The 23,984-nt window shown below is 42.3% G+C and overlaps 1 protein-coding gene across 2 annotated transcripts in view; it reads right to left on the reverse strand.

The window, feature by feature from the left end:
- Positions 1-362: 362 nt before the first annotated feature.
- Positions 363-23,984, reverse strand: part of Ptger3 (prostaglandin E receptor 3) — a 78,769-nt gene continuing 55,147 nt past the window's right edge. Inside the window, exons 3-4 of one of the 2 annotated variants that reach the window (XM_032897113.1) lie at positions 4,471-4,559; positions 363-1,243 (exon numbers count right to left, since the gene is read on the reverse strand). In XM_032897113.1, the coding sequence (XP_032753004.1) occupies positions 1,240-1,243; positions 4,471-4,559 (93 nt within the window). In that variant the 3' untranslated portion in view covers positions 363-1,239. The remainder of the gene's footprint in view (positions 1,244-4,470; positions 4,560-23,984) is intronic. The other variant, XM_032897114.1, reaches the window with a different exon arrangement.

The raw sequence follows: 23,984 nt of genomic DNA on the forward strand, positions 1-23,984 counted from the left end.
TGATGATGGTGTTTACCCTGTGCTCAGTGACGGCCACTGAACTTAAATCTGAGAAGGAAATGGATTCAAAATAAAGCAGTGGGAGTTGACGGCCGATTCACGGAAGGCGTCGTTTAGTCATAGGTGGATGGACTGAGAATGGATGCCCGGTTCAGGATGAAACTACACATCCCAGAGAAGTGGCAGTGTGATATAGCAGTGCCAAGCAGACACTGAGTATCTGCTGAACTAAGAGCTGGACTGGGGGGAAAGGGGCGGAGTCCGAATGTGAGGTGGAAGAAGGAAGAACAGGTTGTCGGACTGACAAGCACGTAAGTGTGTACCAGACGGGAGCTATCAAATAACTCAAGTATTTTTCAAAGTCCATTATTTCAATGCAGACAAAATCATTTTATTTCATAAAAAAAAGTCACAGACTTAGATGTAGAATAACTGTCACTTAGTAATTTTGCCCTCTCCCCCCTCTTGATTGTGCTACCTGAGCACAAATTATGTGAAATCTTAAGTAGATAGTAATTCAAAAATAACATCGAACTGGAATGGTGATTAGCTGGTTTTCCTTTTTAACGGCTCTCACTGAACACTTAGTCACCTAGCTTTGGAACTATTAGTGACACCTGGAATGTGTCTTTAGCTAAACTTCTCCCTTTAAGAAACGGAGAAATCATGTCGTGGTTCCTGAATTACTGGGGGGCCAGTAATTAAGTTAGAAACCTTGTTTCCCAGTCTCACTGAGAAGGACACAGTTCTGTGGTGCCCTACAGCTGCTTGGCGAAAAACACTTGCCCTCTCGTGCAGGGTTTTTTATCTTGTGCAGCTCATGGCATGTTAGGTGGACATTTGCTGTCAATACATTGGCGCTTCACTGTTAAAAAGCTATGCTGCTTTTTCAGATCTATGTAGTAGAAGCAGACTATCAAATACATGAAGGTATCCATGTCCATAAAGGTTCTGGAAGCTGGAGATGGAGGCACTTCTGCACTGAGTCTCTCTCTGCTGCTCTATGCAGTCTTGCCCCCCTTCTTAAGTGCAGAGTCCTTCACAGGAACCAGCTAATGGCCAGACTTTCAGATTATCATAAGAAAGCTTGTCTCGGTGTGTTTAATGGCAAGGAAAACTTAAAATATGAGGCCGAAAGAAGATACAATCCAAAATGATTCAGTTATCCTTCCCTGGGGGAAGAAATTCTCATACTCAGGGAAGTGGGTATTGCAATGAAAGTCCGCTTCAGGTTGTTCATCATCTGTTAAAACAGAGAGAGAACTGTGAGTATGTTAGGAAAGATTGTTAATATGTTTGTGTGTAAAGATGAATGTAGCACATAAATAAGAAATCCATGTGTCATGTACAGGCAAAACAGGTGTGCAGAAATTAGGTGTGTTTGATAAATAAACCCAATTATGGGTACATCAGATACAGTTTAGCACACAAGTCCCAATAAGTATATAATTGTGATTTTAAAAGTAGGAAGAGTGTCATCCAGTACCTCATAAAATACAGACCCCCACCAATCCAACAAAGTCTTCTGCTAGGTAAGACAATGTGTCAGTGCTTGAAGTAGACTACTTAGAGAAGCAACTCACTGACAGAATTTCACATCTCTAATTCTTTTTAGAAGACATTTTGGCTGCATGTGGTTTTCAAGAGCGTTATAGCTCACACATAGCACACTCCTTGAACATCTTCTTAAGCTGAAAGAAAATGCGAGCGTAAGAAGAAGCAATCCCGTGGCTGAGTGTGATGCCTGTAATTCCAGCACTCAGGAGGCTGAGAGAAGAGAATCTGGAGTTCAAGGCAATTGGCTCCCTAGAGTTTGAGGTTGTCTAGGACTGCAGAAGACCCTGTCAAACTAACTAACTAACTAACTAACTAACTAACTAACTAACTAACTAACTAACTAACTAAAACAACAACAAACCACACCGACTAAAAAAGGCAGCGACTACAAATGCCTTCACATTCTGTCTTGCAATTGCAGTGTAGATACTTGCCATGGTGCCCAGGGTAATTGCAGATCCTGGTTGAGGGAGCTGCTGTGTGCTCCTTGATAAGCTCTTGTGTACACAATATATTAACTTTCTAAAATATTTGCAAATAGTCTTAGAAGTGCATATTTTACATTAAAGAAACAAGAACGGGGCTGAAGAGATGGCTCAGCAGTTAAGAGCACCTGACTGTTCTTCCAGAGGTCCTGAGTTCAATTCCCAGCAACCACATGGTGGCTCACAACCATCTGTAAAAGAGATCGGATGCCCTCTTCTGGTGTGTCTGAAGACAGCTACAGTGTACTTATATGTAATAAATAAATAAATCTTTAAAAAAAAAAAAAGAAACAAGAACAATGTTTTTTCAAAGCACATGTAATAAACGCCTAAAAATGTATGCCATAGATGTACCAGACAGACTTTTTAGAATGCACAGAGAGAAACTAGAGAGATGGCTTAGCAGTTATGAGCACTTTCTGCTATTGCACAAGTTCTGAATTCAGTCAGTTCCAAGCTCTGCTATTGGGTACCTCATAATCACCTCTAACTCCAGCTCCAAGGGATCTTTTGCCCTCTACTGGCTTCTGCAGGCATCTGTACTCACATAGACACACAGACACATACACACTGAGACACACATACACACACACATGCACATGCAAATAGGAGCACACACACACACATAAACATACACACTCGTGCACACACACATGCATGCACACAACACATGCACCACCAAACATGCACATGAACCCATGCCTGTACATACACTCACACAGACACATGCACCAGACATAGAGCTAACAAATTATTTTTTAATAACCTTGCAGATACACTCACACAGACACATGTGTAGATATAAACACACTAAAAAATGATTTTTTAAAAAGCCTAAGATGAAACTAATAACAACAAAAAGATGGAAATAAGTTACCCTCTGTCTTCCCTTCATGCCACTTAACAATAGAGAGCCACAATGTGCCCAGGATAGCACATTTGATCTTACAGATGCTAAATAAAGGACATGGAGTAAAAAAATTGTTGGTTTCATGACATTTAGAAATATTTAGTTTAGTTTGTGTGTATTCATATGTATATGTGGAGTGCGTATTTGTGTTCTTGTGCACATGTATAAGTATGGTGCCCTTAGAGTCCAGAAGAAGGAAGAGGGAGTCAGATCCCTGAAGTTAGAATTACAGGCAGTTGTAAGTCCCCTAACATGGGTCCTGAGAACTAAGCCCAGGTCCAGTACAAGAGGTGTCTGTGTTCTGAACCATTGAGCTATCCCCACAGCTCCAGTCTTATAACTTTTAAGCTTTTCCATAGTCCAACAGCATAATTTTGCTGGTCTAGTTCCCAACTTCATAAAAATCATATTTAGTTTCTTTTCCTGAAAGATTGAGGTGATTCCCCATCATCACAATCAGGAGGTGATAAAGGGCAAAGACATTAAACTCTTGAACATCCACATTCATAGAAACACTGTTTACTGAGAAGAGGTATTTTCAGAGAATGAAACAAAGCACGCTGGCTTTCGACTTAATAAACCAAATGTACTGTCATTAAAAACAATAAGACCCTTTCCTTCATACCCTCTCTTTTGGATATAGGCTATAGACCAAAATCAAGCTGGTAGACTTCATTTAGTCTACCTGTGGCTCTGGAGTCCCTAACAGACATGGCGAAGACAGTGTTGGGGAAGAACTGATGCTCTAAATTTAAGAGTCATTTTGGTCTTCACTGTGATCTGTTTTCTAGAGTACTCATTCTCCAAAGGACACAGTTCATACAAATCAAATCAAATCCAAAGAGGAACTGAGAACGAGCTGGCCATGTGGCAGAAACATTGGGTTCTGGTGTCTAATTAAGACGTTGACTCAGACATAAGACACTTGTTATTCATCTTATTATGAACACTCAGTGACACGGTAGAGATGTTGATTTGCCAGGAGACCAAGCTGGAACCAGTCTCAGCTGGCCCTCAGTAAAAGGAAATGTCTGATGAGTTTTATTTTTCTGGATTAAGGTGTGATAACATCCAGTTGTATGTGAGAGAAAGTGTGTGTGTGTGTGTGTGTGTGTGTGTGTGTGTGTGCATTTGTGAGTGTGTGTGTGTGAGGGGGGAGCAGTGGACAATCTCGAGTGCTGGTCCCCAAGAAACTTTCACTTTTTCATTGAGACGTGACTCTGGGACTTGACGGTGTAGGCCAGTCTAGCTGGCCAGTGAACTTCAGAGACTCTCCTGTCTCCCTCTCTCATTTCTCCTTTACTGAGATAGGTACACGTCACACTCGTCTTTTGACATGGGTTCTACTGGTAGAACGAAGGTCCTCATGCTTGAGGTAAGCACTAACAGGCTGAGCCATCTTCTCAGCCCTTACTACACATTTTAATTCTCAGAGATACTTTTGCTTTGGTAGCACTGCTGAGACTTGAGCTGAGGGCTAGGAAGCCTCTCTGTCAAGCATGCAGCCTTCCATCTCACCTTTCTAGCTGGTCACTCCACATCAGGACTGAGGAGCCTGGGCAGGGCAAGGAGGTAGAGCTGGAAGCATAGTTGGTGTGGTCCCTGATCTGTGAACAGACAGAGGTGTCAGAGGACAAAGCTACTGACTTTGGCTCTCTTCATCAAATTATGCTCCCTCAACAATGTTGGAAGAAACCCAAAGCTCACACATGGACGAACACTGGTCATGAGAAAAGAAGAAATATGCTTTAGATTATCTTCCCAAGACCATCATACTTCTACCATCGTGCTGAAAACTTGAGACTCAGATTCTACTTCCTCCATGTCCACATCTGAAATGACTTCTAAATCTACACAGTGGTGACCTCAGCACGTGTTCAGCCCTGAATAAAAATGCCTGCAATACAATGGTCTAGAGTCTGCTCCTTTCAGCTTAAACTTTCTTATCACTTCTGATTACTCTTAGGAGAAGACTAGAATTCTTAACTAGACATCAACAAACTCTGTTTGGTTTAGCCTCTAGCTGAAAGATTAGCCTCATTTTAAGGATGCCCCTGCTCTGATATCCTTAGTCTCCACTAGTTACCCTTGAGTGGTACTAACTGAGGCACCCTCTTTCCTCTCAGGGTCTTTGTACCTATTGGTTCATCCTCGCTCCCATTAGCTGGCTAACTCCTACTCATCCTATAGATCTCGATTTGAAAGCTTGCTTCTTTGTGGCACCATGCAGGACTTTTCCATTATTTAATGTTTGTGGTTAGTCTCTTCGGGAATTTGTTGTTGGACACCAGTGGGCTTTATGAGTATTTGGTACTAAGGGTGAAAGTTCACACAGGAGAGGAATGTCTGCTTTTATTTGCTGCTGTGTCTATGACAGTAAGGGTTTATGGCATAAAGGATGCTGCTAAATTGATGCCTAGCACCTACTCTTAGCAGCAGTGGCAAAGTGCAGCCTAGTTCATTGGATGCTGCTGAGAAACTAAGAAAAGACTTCTCATGCTGAAAACATATTTCTCCATAATTTTCTTACAAGGAGAAGAATAAAATATGAAGCTGTTTTGCTGCCCAGAATGTAGGCTTATTCTCAATAAAATCATCAGGACCAGCTGGGACAGCACGCCTGTGGGAAACACATGACATCCCTTAGCTTGTCAAGTGAACACTCTGGCTGAGTGAAGGAAACCGGCAAGTTCAGGAAATGGGTGAACTCGTCGGGAAAGTGTGTCTGGATACCTGTGGCATGTCTTTCTTACAATCCAGAGAAAACAGGAGATCAGTAACATTTTCCACTCAAACACAACTCTGGGTTGGGAACAAACATGGTTTCCCATTTCTCCTTCCAGGACCTCAGAATCCCCTTTCATTCTTGAAGCTGAAGAAATCCCATCTGGTTGGGTGGGTTCTGACATTAGCCAGCCTTGAGGATCCTTTTGATGGCGTTAGGCTAATGGGTCCTTGTTTCATGATGTAAATACACTTGAGCTTGCCACATTTGTTGGCACACTTTAGCAGTAGGCAAAGTTCAGAATCTGGTATCAAACAGCAGAAGAACACTGCTGTGTGGGGCTGAGACAGTATGGACCAATCCCTGTCCATCCATTCAGACCCACAGCTCATGCACCAAACATGCACCTAACACAAGTCATGAACTTGGAACAGTGAGGTGTTAGTGTGAGCTCATTAACTGTAACATGTTCGCCTCCATGCTTGGGACAGAGAGCATAGGTGTGATTGTGAGTGAGGGAAAGTGGATAAAAGCTTTCACTTCCCAATTCTGCTGTAAACTACCACAGAAACAAGCATGGTTATTGAAATGGTTCTATATGATTACAGCTTTTTTTTTTAAACAATGGTTGATTGATAGATGGTTTAACCCAATAATGGCTTTCCTGGTAATGGCGTTATCATCCATATTTTTCTTCTCTCAAATACATCTATACCATTTCTAAGACAAACATCAATAAGTTCTAAAGACCTTTCAGTTTTGTTACAACCAGATAGAGCCTTTGGGCACCCAAGGCACTTAAAGTGCCACCAAGTGGCTCCAAGCATCCCTGTGGACCTTTGTCCTGCCTCTGAGCTCCATGCCACCCCTGCTACCCTCCCCCACAGAGTGAGGCATGTGTAGGAACAGGAAGGACTCTGGAAAAGAAGCAAGCCATCAGCCAGTGCCAGATATACACTTTGGCAAACTTTGCTTAGCTGTGAATGGGAGGGCTGCCATTGCATTGAATGGGGCCCTCTTGGAAGGGAGTCCTGTGAAAAGCAGTCTTCTCTGACCACCTGTGATCTACTCACCTTAGCTAGCGGCTAAGCTTTTAGACTATGCTAGGAAGCGGTATTTACAAGTTCATTGGCATTTGGGAGGCAGAGGGAGGCAGAGGCAGGCAAAAGCAGGAGACTGGAAGTGTATGGCCAGCCTGGAACTTATTTAGGGTAGAGGGAATGGTAAATGGAGACATTCATCTTAAGTCATGGTACCAGACTCTTGATTTTAATATCATTTTGTGCTTAATTCCTCAAATGTCTCCTTTGGCATCTCCAAAATGGTATGAGAGGCTACAAATGGGCCTCTCAGACACTTCTGCTCTCCACCATGGAGTTCAGCCTTTGTGCTGCCCAAGAACTTCCTAGACCAAAGCCCCTCACTCTGGCTTTGGGTAAGCTCGTAGGATGGCCAAGTGTCTCCACACCACCAAATGTAATCTACCCAGTTCTCTCTGAATATAAGAGACCAAAGTTTTCCATTAAAAGTATACCTTACCACTTATCTGAAAGCCATATTTCTAGACATTTTCTGGTAGAGTTTTTATGGAAGTCTTATATACAATATGTCATTTAAAATATGGAAAAAACCTGTAACTCATAATGAATATCAAGGGCAGTTTTTAAGAATCCAGGTGAAATACCTAACACTATCTACCCAAGGTCAGTTTCCTTGTGGTGACTGTGTTGACATACACTTGCAGATACTTTTACACAACCAGTACTGAATCTTCTCTGTGGGTGTCCTGTGAACCCTGTGGGTTGCTGGAGGTTTGACTGGGGGTGATTGACCCCTCTATTTGCACTCCCTCTGTCTATGAGGTGCTGTAGTTAGAGGGCTCTGTCTGTGTGCTCATCAGTTAGCTGACTTATTCCATCCACTTGCCTATCCACCTCAGTGCCAGGATTGTCTGCATTGACATTAGCTTCATGTTTTGAAGAGCTCTGAGAAGAAACTTCTAGAATTCTCTCCCATCATCTCTAGTCACCTATGTTTTTATTATAACCATACTTCTCCCATAGCTCCCTCTTCTGCCTCCTGTTCACCAGCTTTCAACCCATTTTGGATATGACATATGCTCTTTGATTCCTTTGTTAAAAAAGCAACCATAATTATTAAGTACCTTTCCCCTGACAGACACTGTTATAAACATCTTACCAATATTAAGTCACTGAATTTATCATTATCTTCCCTTGACGCTGGGGGAAACTGAGACATAGATAAGTAGTAGCCCAGGGTCACCTACAAAAGGTGGCAGAGCTTGGCTCAAAACACATATGTATAATGATACATTACCAACTTATAGCTAATATATCATGTATACATTGCTTCCTCTTATGGCCATCACTGGATTTCACTCAATATTAATAAAAATTGATCTGTCAGTAACTTTCAATGTTTGTTACCACTACTGGTACTGCAGTTGTTAAGGTAAGTATATCTATGATATAAATTAAGCTCTAAAATGTATAAACTTGGCCCTTCCTTTCTGTATAAAAATAATAAAACCTTATTATCTGGAATGAACACACTTTTCTGATGAAGGATAGAGTAAATTTTTTCATGATACTAGGGAGAGAAATTATTCCTTTGGTCAATTAATAATTAATTACTAAACATACATGATAGACATGAAATTAAAGGAATATTTTGGGATGTTGAAATGGAAATCCAAACCCCTCATAGCCAGTGGCTTTTCATATTCCAGACAATAATATGTAGACTATACTGCCTGAATGCTGCTTTGGAGAATGTTTAACATGGAAAACGTCAACAGGGATCAAAAGAAGCAGTAGAAAGGGGCTCTAATTGCAGGAGAACTTAGCATGATGAAGTCTGTTCTTAAGTAGTATTGGAATTCACAGCTCATCCCATGGGTGGATCAGCTCTTAGGCACGGGACCAACCACTCACAACAAGGTGGTAGTCTTGTGAATATACAAAACCGTACTTTTTAAAGCTAGAAGGAGCCTTAGGGATCGTGGAACCCAACTAAATTTACACATGGGGATGTGAAGCCAAGTTGTTTTTCTTGTAACAAAGCTGGATTTTGGTAAAGTTTTGTCTGGAATCCAGTTTCCTCATTTTTGTCCCGCATGAGACCCAAGAATAGATCTGCAGATTTCATCTACTTATAAACAGCCAAGAGCGTAAACTATTCAGAAAAAAAGAAAAAGGAGAGAGGAAGGGGAAGGACAGAAGCACAGAAGAGGAGAAGATGGTAGAAGGAAGGGTAGGGGAGAGGACAGAGGGGAGGAGAGAGGAGAGGAGAGGAAGAGGGTGGAGGGGATGGGAAAGGAGGAGAGGAGAGGGGAGGGGAGGGGATAAGGACTGGAGGGAGAGAGAATGGGAACTACTGACCAGAATGAAAGCTGACAAGGGAGTTTGCCAGTGCTGCTTGTCGTGAGCCCCAGATGTTCATGGGTGTTTGTTGATGCCCTCTGAGTGTTTAGCCTCTAGTCTAGCACAACCTAATTACTCTAGGGTGTTTGCATGAGTGATCTTGTGTTTTCACACAGTATCTGTAAGTAAAGATTAGCTCTACTCGTAGGCAAATGTTGTTAATCACGATGCTTCCATGAACTAAGTGACTTGCTCAAATCTAGATCATGAGCCACAACCAGAAACCAAGTCTTTGGATCCTCATGTGCCATGTCACCCTCCAAAAAGTGTTTAAGTTGGTAGATGATTCTAGAGTGAGGATAAGGACAATGAGCCACCTCAGCTAAGGGACAGGCTCTCAGCAGGTTTGTTGACTCGGTCGTCGTCTTTCTGGCCCAACCTCAGGAAGCTGAGGACCTCCCAGCTCCTCAGAACTTCCTAGTTTCTTCCTGTTCTTCTCAAAATCCAAACCGCTCTGAGAATGAGGAAGAGGGTCTCCATGGCCCTGGCTGCTGCAAGCCTGAGGCAGCTGCAGGTGGATTAGCATCTGTCATTTATGTCTGAGGGCTCGGAGCCTCTTCTCACCTTGCAGGTTTTACTTGAACCTGGGTGTTTTCAGTGGGCCTCTGCGCTTCCCCAGAATACTGACATGCATTCTTAGCAGAGTAAATCTTCAGTACACTGCTCTCGTGGACTAACATAGGCTCACAATGCCTTGACAACTTAGAGAGATGCTAAAGTAAACGTGATTTAGAAGATTTTGGGTTTCCTGGGATTTGTAAAGAATTGTGAAGAGGGCTGCAAAGGAAGGGCAAAGTTGTAAAAGGCACAGTAGCAGGTCTGAGCCAACACTACCTGTGTCAGTGTTTGTCTTCCTGCTAAGATTGAGTGAGGTGAGTAGTGGCTGGAAAACACAGTGCTCCCTCTTTTTCTGTGTGCCCAAGACTTTCACTGAGGGTCATATGTGGTAGCTGTGTGTCAAAGGCCTGAGAAGGAAGGATGTCCAGGGTGAAACCTATTCCCCTGTAGGAGGAGCCTCCTACAGCAGGAAAAGGCTAAGACACTGAGCCCTCACCTCTAAACTGCCGAGATCACACCTAGACCATCTCGTTACAGGCCCCAAGGAATCGGAGTGCCCAGCACAGCCCTTCATATCACATTATGATCTTCACTTCACATTATGAAGTGAGAAACTTGGTGTTTTCCTTTAAAACCCTGACATCGTCACAGAAAGCAAAGAGGACTGCTTGTAAGTGCAAGCTGTGTGCAGCCACACTGTCCAGAGGCAGGGTTTCGGATAATTCAGTGCTTCTCTGTGAAGGAGTTAACAGTGCTTCCCACAGAGTTTGATAAAAAGTCTTCAGATGCCAAGCTTCCACACAGCCAGTCAGCTCTGTACTGCTGAGGGTTTTCATTTCCTCTTTAAGTGGTTGTTTTCCAAGAGGATACGCACGCTTTATTTGAACATTGTGTCATCTAAAAATCCATATTGTGAAATACTATAAGAAAAAAGTAAGAGCAATAAAACATCCATATTCCAAGTGGTTAGCTCTTAAATTATATTCATACAAGTGACTCTAAACAGACTGAGTAGATTATGTTTATATATTCAGGTGCATAGGCTCTTCAGGTGCATAACAATTAAAGAAAAAGGCTAGAATTCAGGAGAGAGCAAGGGAGAGGACATAGGAAGGTCTAGAGGGAAAAAGGGGGAAAATAATATTTTAATTAAAATATTATAACAAAAATTTAAGACACTATCTAAAGCGAACCATTATAATATAATCTAAATTTAATAACAATTTTTGAATGGATCAATCTTCAAACATTACCTTAATTTTTAAAACATCAACAGGCAAAATATAAAGGAAAGTAAGTCCATATCTCACTATCAAGTTGAAATGATTTGTGTGTGTATCTGTGTATCACGTGTGTATATGTTTATATGTACCTAACTATATGTCTGTGCATCATGTGTATATGTATCTATGTGTGTAAAGCTAAGTATATATGTGTATCATGTATGTGTGAATCTATATGTGCATCATGTCTATATGTGTGTGTACCTAAGTATATGTCTGTGCATCATATGTGTGTATGTATGTGTGTGTAAAGCTAAGTATATGTTTGTGTATCATTTGTATGCCCATGAAGGCCAAAAGGCATCATATCTTCTGGAACTGGATTTATATGTGTGAAATGCCATATGGCTCCCCAAAACAGAAGCTGTGTTCTCTGTAAGAGCCATGCTCTTAGATGCTGAGCATCTCTTCAGCATTAATTCTGAAGGAAAGACAGACAGACAGACAGACAGACAGACACACACACACACACACATACACACACACACACACACACACCCCTGCTGGGGAATCTCCTTCTATAAACCACAGCACTTTTCTCTTCCTCCTTTATCATCCCTGCCCCATCGTGTGGACACAGGTTCCTTCAGAACACGGCTTTCCTTCCTCTGATCTTTGTTCTAAGTGCCCATATCTGGGCCCTGTGTAAGAAACCCAACAAGCAGTGTTTCCTCCGTGCATCCCTCCTTGATTCCTCTCAGTGATTGACTGTGACCAAGAAGTGAGAGCCAAATAAGCCTTTTCCTGCCCAAATTGCTCTTCGAGGAGGAGTGCTTTCTCATGATAACATGGAGAAACTAGACCACTCTATGTGATTGTGGGTTAGATTGGAAGGGCTAGTGTGTCTGAATTGCTTGGAACAGAACTGGCAGTGTGCCTGGGGCTCAGGAGTTGGGAGCTCCCTTTCAGCTATGTTGGATATGGTATTTGTTACCCTGTCTGCAATTCCAGGTCCCTGTAAGGGGATGTCCATAGCTATCACCTCTGCTGAAGACATACCCACGTGTCTTTCTACACACATTTTATATAAGGATACTGTCCATCACAGTCCAACCTGACTGTGCAGACATGCAAATCCAAGTTATAGAACAGCCTGTGACCTGTGATCTTGCCAATCAAGGAGCCAATAGTTGATTTGATGGTTCATATTGATTGGCAACTAGAACAAAGAAACAAACCTCTGTGAGATCTTTGGGGATAAATTAAGGTGGGGAGAACCATCTTGCTGTAAGTAACACCATTCATGAGTCACTCACAGTTATGGGGTACAGAAATGAATGTTAAGAACAAAGCAAGCTGAGCACTGGCGTTCATCTCCCTCTGCCCTCTGACTGTACATGCAGTGTGACCTCACATTTCTCACATATTTTTGGACACAACTTTTATACCATGGGCAATTATTTCCTTGAATTGTGAGCCCAAATAAAACCTGTATTGCTTAAGCTGTTTATGCAGCTACTTTAACACAACCAGGACGCGGGAAACTAACATGACCAAGATCTCCTCTCTTGAGGATCTGATCCTGAAAGATAATGACATGGTTTGGATATAAAATGTTGCCCTGGGACTCAGGGGTAGAACCCTTGATTCCAGCATTGGTTCTGGAAGGTCGATGAACCTTCAAGAGGGAGGGTGCACAGCTGGCACAGGTAGGGCACGGAGGAAGACATCTTAAGGTATCTCAGTCTGCTTCCTGGCTTACTGAGTTGTGAAGAGTCCTAGCCATGGGCTCTGCTGTTATGACATCCAACATGTCTTCCCCACAATACCATAATGCACCAGGACTCTCAAACCACGAGCACAAATCAATCCTTCCTCCAACGAGCTGCTTTCTAGCAGATTTTTCTCACAGAAACAAGAGAAGTGACTAGCGAGAGTTCCTGGAGACAAACCAGGAAGTAGAGGACTCAGGCCAGAACTGGGAACTTGCTCCAGTCAGCCCTGCAGCCCTACCTCTGAAAGTAGGCCACAGGTCTAAGATTCATACAGCCTTCCAAATCCTGGCCACCAAGTAGGGACCAGTTCCTCAAACATACGAGCTTGTGGAGATACTGCATATCAACAACATCCACTTAAATGGATAAACATTTTTAAAAGAAAATACCTTTTTTGGTAAAATAGCTAAGAAAGAAGTTGTACAGATTACAAAAATTGTAAAGGTTTTGGTGACAACAGAAATCCCCCCATATCTTTTTTTTAAATAAATATAAAAATAAATCAAATATATTAGAAAAATATTTTCTGAGCTTGGTAAAAAATACTGTCCCTAACTCCAAATTCTATTTTTGTGCTGAAGGAACATAGCAATAAAATGTCGTAAAGACATTCTGCTATACCAATAGATCAAAGTCTTGCTTAGAGATAACCAGAGAGGCTGCCTCCTATAGTCGCTGGGAATTAATACAGAGACCTACAACTGGGTAATTTGAGAGACTCTGGAGCACTCAGCCCTAAATGGGATGCCTTCATCAAACTTCTTCCCTCAAAGATCAGAAGAGGAGGCAGAAAGACTGTAAGAGCCAAAGGATCTTATGGATCACACCAAGGATAGGGTACCTTCCATACACCACAGGGCTGATATGTAAATGAACTCAGAGAGTGACTGTGGCAGCACACAGGGCCTGTGCAGGTTCAAGCCACATGGGGTGCCAGTACTGCAAGGAGGAAGTGAACCCTATCACCCATGCCTGACCAAGAACCTATCTCCAAGTGATAACTTCTTGCAAAGGAAAAAATTAATTCTCTCCAATGGAGTATCACTGGGTATATAAAACACACTTAAGAGTTGGCCTCCTGCCCAGCCATAAACGGCCAACACAAACACACAAAATGAACTCAATGCGGTTTTGCCTGTTTGCTTTTGTTGTTGTTGTTTTTGGTTTTGTTTGTTTTTTGTGGTTTTTGGGTTTTTTCAAGTCAGGGTTTCTCTGTGTAGCGGCCAGCTGTTCTGGAACTTCCTCTGTATACCAGGCTGGGCTTGAACTCACAGAGATCTACCTACCTCTGCTTCCCGAGTACTAGGATTCAAAGTGTGCACCCCCCTAATAGACTGAACTCAATGGTATATTTGCACTTTTTGTCTTACAGCACTTTCGTTTACTTTTGTCATACAGATATTTCACTTTTATGTTTTCCAATGTTTTGGTTTTATGGGTTATGTTTTATGTTACTTGTTTTTATCTATTTAAATTCCGTTTTGTTTTCCTACTTGTTCATCTAAATAGAAAGAAAAAGGAAAGGCATGGGGTTGAGTGGGGAAGGGAGGAGGAAAAACCTTGATCAGAATACATTGTACAAAAAAAAATTTTTTTTTACCACTCTCTGCTCGTGCACATGCAAACCCTTTGTGATTGTAACCAAATGGAAATGAGACAGGGAATGCAGCCTTGTGGCAGAGCAGAGCTTGCAGGATATAACATGGAGTGAGAGGCAGGGGATGATGTCTTTCAGCCAGCATGGCTGCCATAACACCAAACTACACTTGTGTGTGTGTGTGTGTGTGTGTGTGTGTGTGTGTGTGTGTGTGTGTGTGTGTGTGTGTGTGTGGGGCAGGGGGGGTGGGGAGTGGGGGCAAGAACGGGAACTCCAAAGAGCAGGAAGAAAGGGTCTAAGATATTAAGGACACACAGTGAAGAGGCTATGCTCTTCACAATAAACTTTAAAACACACATTTAAAAAGTCCTATTCCTTATAGCAAACACATAGGCGAATGCCAGCAGCAAACCACTGAACTGAGAACGGGACCCCCTTTGAAGGAATCAGAGAAAGGACTGGAAGAGCTTGAAGGGGCTTGAGACCCCATATGAACAACAATGCCAACCAACCAGAGCTTCCAGGGACTAAGCCACTACCCAAAGACTATACATGGACTGACCCTGGGCTCTGACCTCATAGGTAGCAATGAATAGCCTAGTAAGAGCACCAGTGGAAGGTGAAGCCCTGGGTCCTGCCAAGACTGAACCCCCAGTGAACTAGACTGTTGGGGGGAGGGCGGCAATGGGGGGAGGATGGGGAGGGGAACACCCATAAGGAAGGGGAGGGGGGGAGGTTAGGGGGATGTTGGCCTGGAAACCGGAAAAGGGAATAACAATCGAAATGTAAATAAGAAATACTCAAGTTAATAAAGAAAAAAGAAAAAAAGTCCTATTCTTAAAATCACACTAATTTATAAGTAGTATTGTCACAGACATAGTAAGCCCTAAGTCGTGGACAATGCACGCCATTACACCCCCCCCACCCCCACCCCAGTTAGCAGCAAAGGAAAAAAAGATGTCATCGAGGCTGAAAAAAATCCAGGACTGCCCCTATAAACAAGTGAACAACTCCCCTCAATTAAATACATTACAAAGATGGTCGGAAAGAAATCCAAACCTCTGCCCCAAATGACAGATTTTCAAAGGCCACCTTAATTATTCCAAACAAGCTAAAAATGTAGATATAAAGTCAAATTAAGTCTGACAGAAGGTATGTGTTCTGCGTTTTTTAATAACTTGTCATGGAAGAGTGATGGAGGATCTTCTTGCAATTTCCGATGGCAAACCGATCAGGAAATTCAGCTCAGACCAAAAGGCAAACAACCGAAGGTTCTCACTTATCAGCAGTCAGTAGCAGAGCAGCTCAAGGAAGATTAAAGACTGCTGTGGATGTGGTGATGTGTGCAAGCCATGGATCTCATGATAAATCAGCCCTCGTCATCTCTAGGTCAGAGCAGGTTTGCTCAATGCCTCTGCACTTCTGTATGCTGGCTAGGGGTTGGGGGATGGGCGTGCGTATCAAGTCCTCATGCAGGTGACTGCTGTCTGCAAAACATCTGTACCAAAGTGACTCACCATGGCCCCCACTGTGCATCATAAGCACCCACAGCCATCCAACAACCAGGTTAAGTTGTCCCCACTCGGGCCCCCCATCAGATGTTCTCCTTTATGGGTGAGACAAATACTTCAGCCTTACAGTGAAGGTCAACTCAGCCAGCTCTTGTATAAGATGCTGTCCAGGCAGTGAAAAGATCTTGACTCAAGAACAATGAAATTGCTGTAAATTGTACATGATTTAAAATGACCACTATGCAGTATACATCCTATGAGTTGAAGGATTAGGATGAGTCTAAACTCAGTATACCCACATTTCTCTAGGGTGATAGGGTCAGCCAAAAATATGGCTAACACAACATCAGCTCCAGCATGGATATCTAGAGTCTGAGTCAGAAAAGAGACACCTCAGTTTTAAATACAAAACAATGCAGTAAATCATTATTGCTTGGCATTTCTTTTTTAAAAAATAATTTAAGTGTTTTTATGTGCATCAGTGTGAGGGTGTCAGATCCATCACAACTGGAGTTACAGACAGTTGTGAGCTGCCATGTGGGTGCTGAGAATTGAACCTGGGCCCTTTGGAATAGCACCCAGTGCTCTTAACCACTGAGTTATCTCTCCAGCCCCTTGCCTGGCATTTCTTACTCTGAAAGTCACAATAACTATAACTCAGATGGGATGGGAACAGATTCCCTGACACCAAACAACTCACACAGAGAACAGACATCACAAGGCCACTCAACCCCAGCACAGTACGTAAGGTTTGTGACCCCTAGCAGGCACTCTCCCCTTCCTTGTATAAGAGCACATTACTAGCTAGATACCAGCTAATACATTGCATTCCCTGCTCTCTCTGTTAGGGGTAGCCATGTGATGAAATTCTGGACAATCGTATGTAAGCAGAAGAGGTGAGACTTCTGTAGAGTCTTAAGGAGGAGACGTACACTTTTCTTTACTTCCTCTTCTCCAGCAGAAGGTAGACTGATGGCTGACACTCACTCAGTTGTATTGGACCATGGGGCAGGGAATGAGAATGGCCAGCTCAGCCCTGGGCCACCTGCACAGCATTTATTTACATATCAGGGAAATATATCCTTTCAGCCATTCTTTTCTTTCTACTCTTACTTTTATAATTCTGTAGAGAAGTTTTGCTTATAGAATTGTGAGTTTTTTAAGAATAGTGTGTGTAGGACCCTATTTTAGACTGTAAAATTATCATTGGCAATGAGAAGTTGGCTAATATAATTATCTTTTTTAAACAATGAAAAATTATTAGCTAATTTAGAAAAAACTACTTGACTGAAATATGTGACAATGATTGAAATCTAAAAGCGAGACATAACACATTTCCTACAACCCAGAATCAAACGCCCAGGCATCTCACAGGACAGCATTCATTTTGTAGCACTGAATAATTATCAACTGGTATAACTGAATAATTACCAACTGGCATTAGAATGCTCTAGACCTACAAAGCATTGAAGGACCTTCTGTTGCTAGCGAATGGACCTGGATTACTGAAATCGTTCATGGGCCCCATCCACAGACAGTCAACAGAGAGCTGATGAGAACATACATCTTTATCCCTGAAGAGTTTGCAGGATAGCAAATAAAATGTAGCAGAATAAAATACGATGTGATTCCCCTCCACAGACAGTGAAGGTATGAAAAAAAAAATCTGTCTCAAAGAGAAATAGAACATTGCAGTCTATTGCAGTCTATGATAGAGAACTCCGGTTGATTTCCAGGGCTCCCTTCCAACTGCCTTGTGATTACTTTATTTGTTTTTTTTTCTTTTTTTCGGAGCTGGGGACCGAACTCAGGGCCTTGCGCATGCTAGGCAAGCGCTCTATCACTGAGCTAAATCCCCAACCCCCCTGTGATTACTTTAATCATGACAGTCACCTGACTTAAACTGTCCTTAACACCCTCTATCTACCCACTTATATACACAAAGATACATACACAGACACACAAACACAGACACATACACGGGCACACACAGAGATACATATAGACACATACATGCACACACAGGCACATATATGCAAAGGCACCTAGGTATTTACACAGACATACAGAGGCACACATATAGATACACATAGACAAGTGAACATACACAAAGAGACACACAGATGCATATAGACACATATACAGACACCAAGGTGCACATGCATGTGTACACGCACACACACACACACACACACACACACACACACACACGCCCCTCTCCTTGACTTGGGGATCTCTACTGCCCATCTGGCTGCAGAAATCTATGAACACACCTGACTGCAAGGTCTCAAAGTATGCCCTCTTCTCCATACTGTAGTCCAGTAGAAACCAGAAAAGAGGAGAGCCTTCCATAAGCGAAGGAACTTGCTTCATTTTTTCACCAGTTTCTTGTTAGAACTCAGATACTGAAGGAATAATTTAAAAGTCCACCCTGTATAGTGGATTAACTTTGCTTATTGTATTAGCAAAGGCATACCAGAGGTCCCCTATAATTAAATCCTTTCCTCTCCCAACACTGAATTTGGTGAACTCTATTCACTGAATGTGAATCTTAGCTCTGAATATACTTTTTCTTCCCCCAAACCAGATATTCTTTAAGAATTTTACTCTTCCTTTCTTCATAGTGGAACAAACATCTTGAATTTGCTTGGTTTCTGGTATCATTACTGTACCTTTGTCTTTCTCCTGTTAACCTCCCCTCACCATCTGTCAGGGACAAAGGACGTCTGCTATATAAAGTAATGTGTCGCCAGAGGATGTTGAAGACTACGTGGTGCTTGAAGAGCCAGGAGACTCCTGTGTTATACCTATTTTTTGAAGAATCCACATTTTGTGCAGTTAGGCTATGGCATCAGTCATGTGTCTGTGACTCAGCACCTGTGAACGGTCAAAGGTAAGGAGTACAGGAAGACCTGTGGCTCTGAGGACTAGAAGGCCTGTTCAGGTGGCTTCCGGGCTTTGCAGCCTGTATGCTCTGCAGAGCAATAAGAGGGAGAAAGAATGAAGCCCAGTATGAACTGGATCTGTGAATAAAGGACTAAGATCGAGAGTCACTATGGATGGAAACAGGAAATACCCCGGAAGTGTCTGCCTATCTCAGCCTTGCCACATGGGTGGTTTCATAAAAGGTTCCAGGAAGGGAAATGATTTCTCAGCCTCCGACTTCACACCTGGACCACTGAGTGGGTGAGGAGTAGGGGTATCGAGTCCAGGGCTCAGTGGACAGTGTGAATGAAGCCAAGGCTCCGGCTCGCTCGCCACAGCCGCCCCTGTCTTCTGGTCTGGGTGCGCTCCTCTCAGCTATCTGCTTCCCAGCTAAGGCTCTTTTAGGAACACACAGTCTCGACAGGAACGTTCTCCCCTCACCTTACCTCTGAAATGTGATGTGAGGGTGTGAGCACGGCTGTGCTCAGTGAGCTGAATGCATTCGATCTAAACTTGTCATTGATGATGCTGTGAGCAGGACTTTAAAAAGTTCTGGGATACAGCCACGCCATGTGGAGTCACTACTTGCTGAACTGGAACAGGACCCTTCCTAGTACTATAGTAACTTTGTGAACTGTATTATTTTTTCTGCTAGACTCCCCAGATACCCGTGTACTTATTGATGTGTAACACTGTGTCTGGTTCTTTTATTCAGTGAATTTTTCTACAGATGCTAAGAATTTCTTCTACTTTACAGCCTTCATGAATATAGCTAGGGTTGTGGGGAGGAGAGGAGACAAGCCAGGTCAGACCACCAAACTTAAAGGTGTGGTTTGTTATTTGAGAGGCTAGAGGGAGATGCGTGAGAGGCAGGTCCAGCGGTGGAGTGCACGCGGGAGTAGTAAGAAACCATCATAGATGTAACTGAGCACAGAGGGGAGAGTCACTGACTCTGGATTCGGCAGAAGGAAAAAGCTAGCAGTCTAAGCATTGAAGTCTAAGGACTTCACGAAAAAGGAGGAAGTCTCCAGTTAAGGGGAACATGTGAACTAAGGAACTTGAAACTGAGCTGCGAACATCCAGTTTGCCAGCATTCCAGAGAGGCTGAGACCCTAGCTCCTGGACACTAGGAACAGGAGATTAAGCCTAACTCCTGCTAGCTTTGGATAAAGTAAAACAGTTCAGTTTGGGGCATAGTGGACATACCAAAGGCTTTTGGGGGAACTACAGTCTTTGCTTTCCAAATGAGAAAACGAGGCTTAGTGGGAAGAGACAAATGGGGAGAGGGTGTCTGAGCAGATTCTGACTCAAACACTGCTCTCAGTGCTACTTTCCTTTATAGCCTATTTATTTTAATAGGCAAGTATCAATTTTATATATATAGTACATTCAGCGGGTTGATATATTACCCTTCCTTTTAATTTATTTCTCTGTAAAAATTGTTCTGATAAAACAAAATTACAGATGTCTAGATGACTCAATAACTATGAGTTCTGTGACCATAAGTGACTAGCATATTGCTATTTTGCTATTATCATAGGCCATAATTAACTAATATCACTCCTGAAATTACCATGAAGGCATGTCTACAGATGCATTGGTGTTATTTAGTGTGAATGTTGGTCGTAAGGGATCAGGGTCTTACTGTGCATCCTACAAATATTATCTCATTTCCTTTGAATACCTGGGGAAATATATCTGTTCTCATCTCTAACTTATAGACAGGAGCAGACACCTGCCCAATTGCACTGCTTATATAGTCAAGAACCAGGCTTCATAGCTTTCATACCCAATGCTATAAATGCTGCTGGGGAAAATCAGCAGCAACTTTTTAACAGATGTGCACCCTGTAGCTAAAACAATGACTTCCCTGGCAAGATGTGCCCAGGGGTGCACAAATATCATGGGAGTAAACTAATACATTCTGAACAGATTTAAGGCCCTCTCTGCAGAAACTGTAAATCTGCCCAAGAACCCATTTCTCAGGAGCTCACAGGCCCCAGGGATGAATCAGTATTATTATTTTGCTAAACAGACCTAACATCAAATTGCCCTTCAAATTCTTACCTCCTTACCCATAGATTAGTACAAACATGGTCAGTGGAGTTTGTGCAGTGGATGGTGGTTAAGACAGAAACTCACAACTCTGAGTGCACAGAATCGGTGTCTATGGAATGCTGAACTACAAACTGAACATCTATACATACACTCCTCCAAGGCTCAGGGACCATCAGCGAAGAGAGAACAGAGAGATTATAAGAGTCAGAAGCAATGTCCTCATGAACTCCCAGCAGCTGCAGTTGCCTGCACAAGACTTGTAAAAGGTCAACCTGGTGAACATCCTGTTGTGTACTGGAAAGTGGTTCTTGAGTCCACATTTGTATTGGACAGTGTGTATGTACACATGTGACATGATGTCTGGAAGAAGTGAGAAGGTGATTGGTTGATCCAGGAGTTAGAGGGAGTGAGGTTATTATGATCAAAATACATTGTGAGCATGAACCAAAATCCTGAAAGAATTAATAACAAGTAGTATATTTATTTATTTAAAAAAGAACCTCCTTGATCAAGGGGATACAAATGGGAAAGAAAGAAGTCAAAGTCACTATTTGCTAATAACATGATAGTATCTATAAGTGACCCCCAAAAATTCTATTAGAGAACTCCTACAGCTGATAAACACCCTCAGTGAAGTGGCTGGATAGAAAATTTACTCAAAGAAATCAGTAGCCCTCCTTTATACTGAAGACAAATGGTTAAGAAAGAAATTAGGGAAATAACATACTTTACAATAGCCATGAATAATACGAAATATTTTGGTATAGCTCTAACCAAGTAAGTGAAAGATCTGCATGACAAGAAGTTCAAGTCCCTGAAGGAAGAAATTGAAGAAGATATCAGATGGAAAGATCTCCCATGCTCATGGATAGATAGGATTAACACAGTGAGAATGGCCATCTTACCAAAAGCAATCTTCAGATTCAAGGCAATCTCCATCAAGATTCGACCACAAGTTTTTATATACCTTGAAAGAGTATTTCTCAACTTCATATGTAAAAACAAAAAAACCCGGGATAGCCAAAATAATCATGAACAATAAAAGAACTTCGGGAGGAATCGCCATCCCTGACCTTAAGTGGTATTACAGAGCAATAGATAAAAATTGCATGGTATTGGTACAGAAACAGACTTGTTCCTCAATGGAATCAAATAGAAGACCTAGAAATAAACACACACACCTATGGACACTTGATTTTTTTTTATAAAGAAGCCAAAACCATACGATGGAAAAAGAAAACATCTTCAACAAATGGTGCTGGTCTAACTAGATGTCTATATGTAGAAGAATGAAAATAGATCCATATTTATCACAAAATTTATCACAAGTGGATGAAACACCTCAACATAAAACCCAGATACACTAAATCTTATAGAAGAGAAAGTGGGGGGGTTGGGGGATTTAGCTCAGTGGTAGAGCGCTTGCCTAGGAAGCGCAAGGCCCTGGGTTCGGTCCCCAGCTCCGGAAAAAAAAAAAAAAAGAACCGAAAAAAAAAAGAAAGTGGGAAATACCTTTGAATGCATTGGTACAGGGGACAATTTCCTAAACAGAAAACAAATGTCTCAGGTTCTAAGATCAACAATAGATAAATCTGACCTCATGAAACTGAAATGGTTCTCTAAGGCAGAGGACACCGTCCATAAGACAAAATGGCAGCCTACAGATTGGGAAAGGATCTTCATCAACCCTACACCTGACAGGGAGCTAACATCCAAAATTTGTAAAGAACTCAAGAAGTTAGACACCCACAATCCAAATAACGCAATCAAAAAATGGGGTACAGAGCTAAGCAGAATTCTTAACAGAATAATCTCTAATGGCCGAGAAGCACTTAAAGAAATGTTCAAAGTCCATAGTCATCAGAGAAATACAAATCAAGACAACTCTGAGGTTCCATCTTAGATCCATCAGAATGGATCAAAACCCAAGAGACAGAACATGCTGGCGAGGCTGTGGAGCAAGGGAATGATGCCCCCATTGTTGGTGGAAGTACAAACTTATACAACCGCTTTGGAAATCAATTTGCTGTTTCTAAAAAAGCTGAGATTATTTCTACCTCAAGACTCAGCTATACCACTCCTGGGCATATACCCAAAAGATGCTCCAACATCCCACAAAGACACTTGCTCAACTATGTCCATAGCAGCTTTATTCATAATATCCAGAAGCTGGAAATAACCTAGATGTCCCTCAACTGAAGAATGGAAAAAGAAAATGTGGTACATCTATACAATGGACTACTATCCAGCTATTAAAAACCAAGACATTATCAATTTTTCAGGCAAAACTTGAGAATATTATCTTAAGTGAGGTAACCCAGTCCCCAAAAGAAAATCATGATATACACTTACTTACAAATGGATATTGGTCATAAAATATAGGTGCCATGCTATATTCCACAGACCCAAAGAAACTAAACAAGAAGGAAGGCATAAATGAGGATTCTTGAGTCTCATTTAGAAGGGGGAATAAAATAGTCATAAGAGGATGGAGGGAGCTTGGAGGAAAGGCGAATAGGGATGGGGGATTCAGAATCAGGTGTAGGGAAGGACATGAGATGGCCAAATGGTCATGAAAATGAGTGGATATCTGCAACTGAGGTGAGGAGGTGAGGGGCATCTCCAGGACAAGACCAAGACCTGGGATAAAAGAGTTACCCAAGAATCAATGGGAGAACCTAAGCTGTAACTCATAACATTGGAGATGTAGAACTTTAAGAAGCCCCCACCTCCTATAGCCAGGCAGGAACTCCAGTAGAGCAACAGAGACACCAACCCACCCACAAATTTTTCAACCCAGAAATACAGGCATGGGGGATAAAGCAGAGACTGAGTAAATAGCCAACCAATAACCAGCCCAGCTTGAGACTCATCTGATGAGCAAGCACCAATCTCTAACACTATTAAATGATATTCTGTCATACTTGCAGACAGGAGCATGTTGTCCTCTGAGAGACTCTATGCAGCAGTCGACTTAGACAGATACAGACACCCACTGCCAAAGAGTGGATGGAGCTTGGGGATTCTTATGGAAGAATAGGAGGAAGGATTGCAGGTCCCAAAGCGATAGGAATTCCAAAGGAAAACCAACAGAGTCAACTAACCTGGACCCCTGTGGCTCTCAGAGTCTGAACCACCAACCAAAAAAACATACAGGCTGGACCTCGGCCTACACACATATATAGCAAATGTGCAGCTTGGTCTTCATGTGGGTCCC

The sequence above is a fragment of the Rattus rattus genome, chromosome 3, assembly GCF_011064425.1.
Source record: "Rattus rattus isolate New Zealand chromosome 3, Rrattus_CSIRO_v1, whole genome shotgun sequence".
NCBI lineage: Eukaryota > Metazoa > Chordata > Mammalia > Rodentia > Muridae > Rattus > Rattus rattus.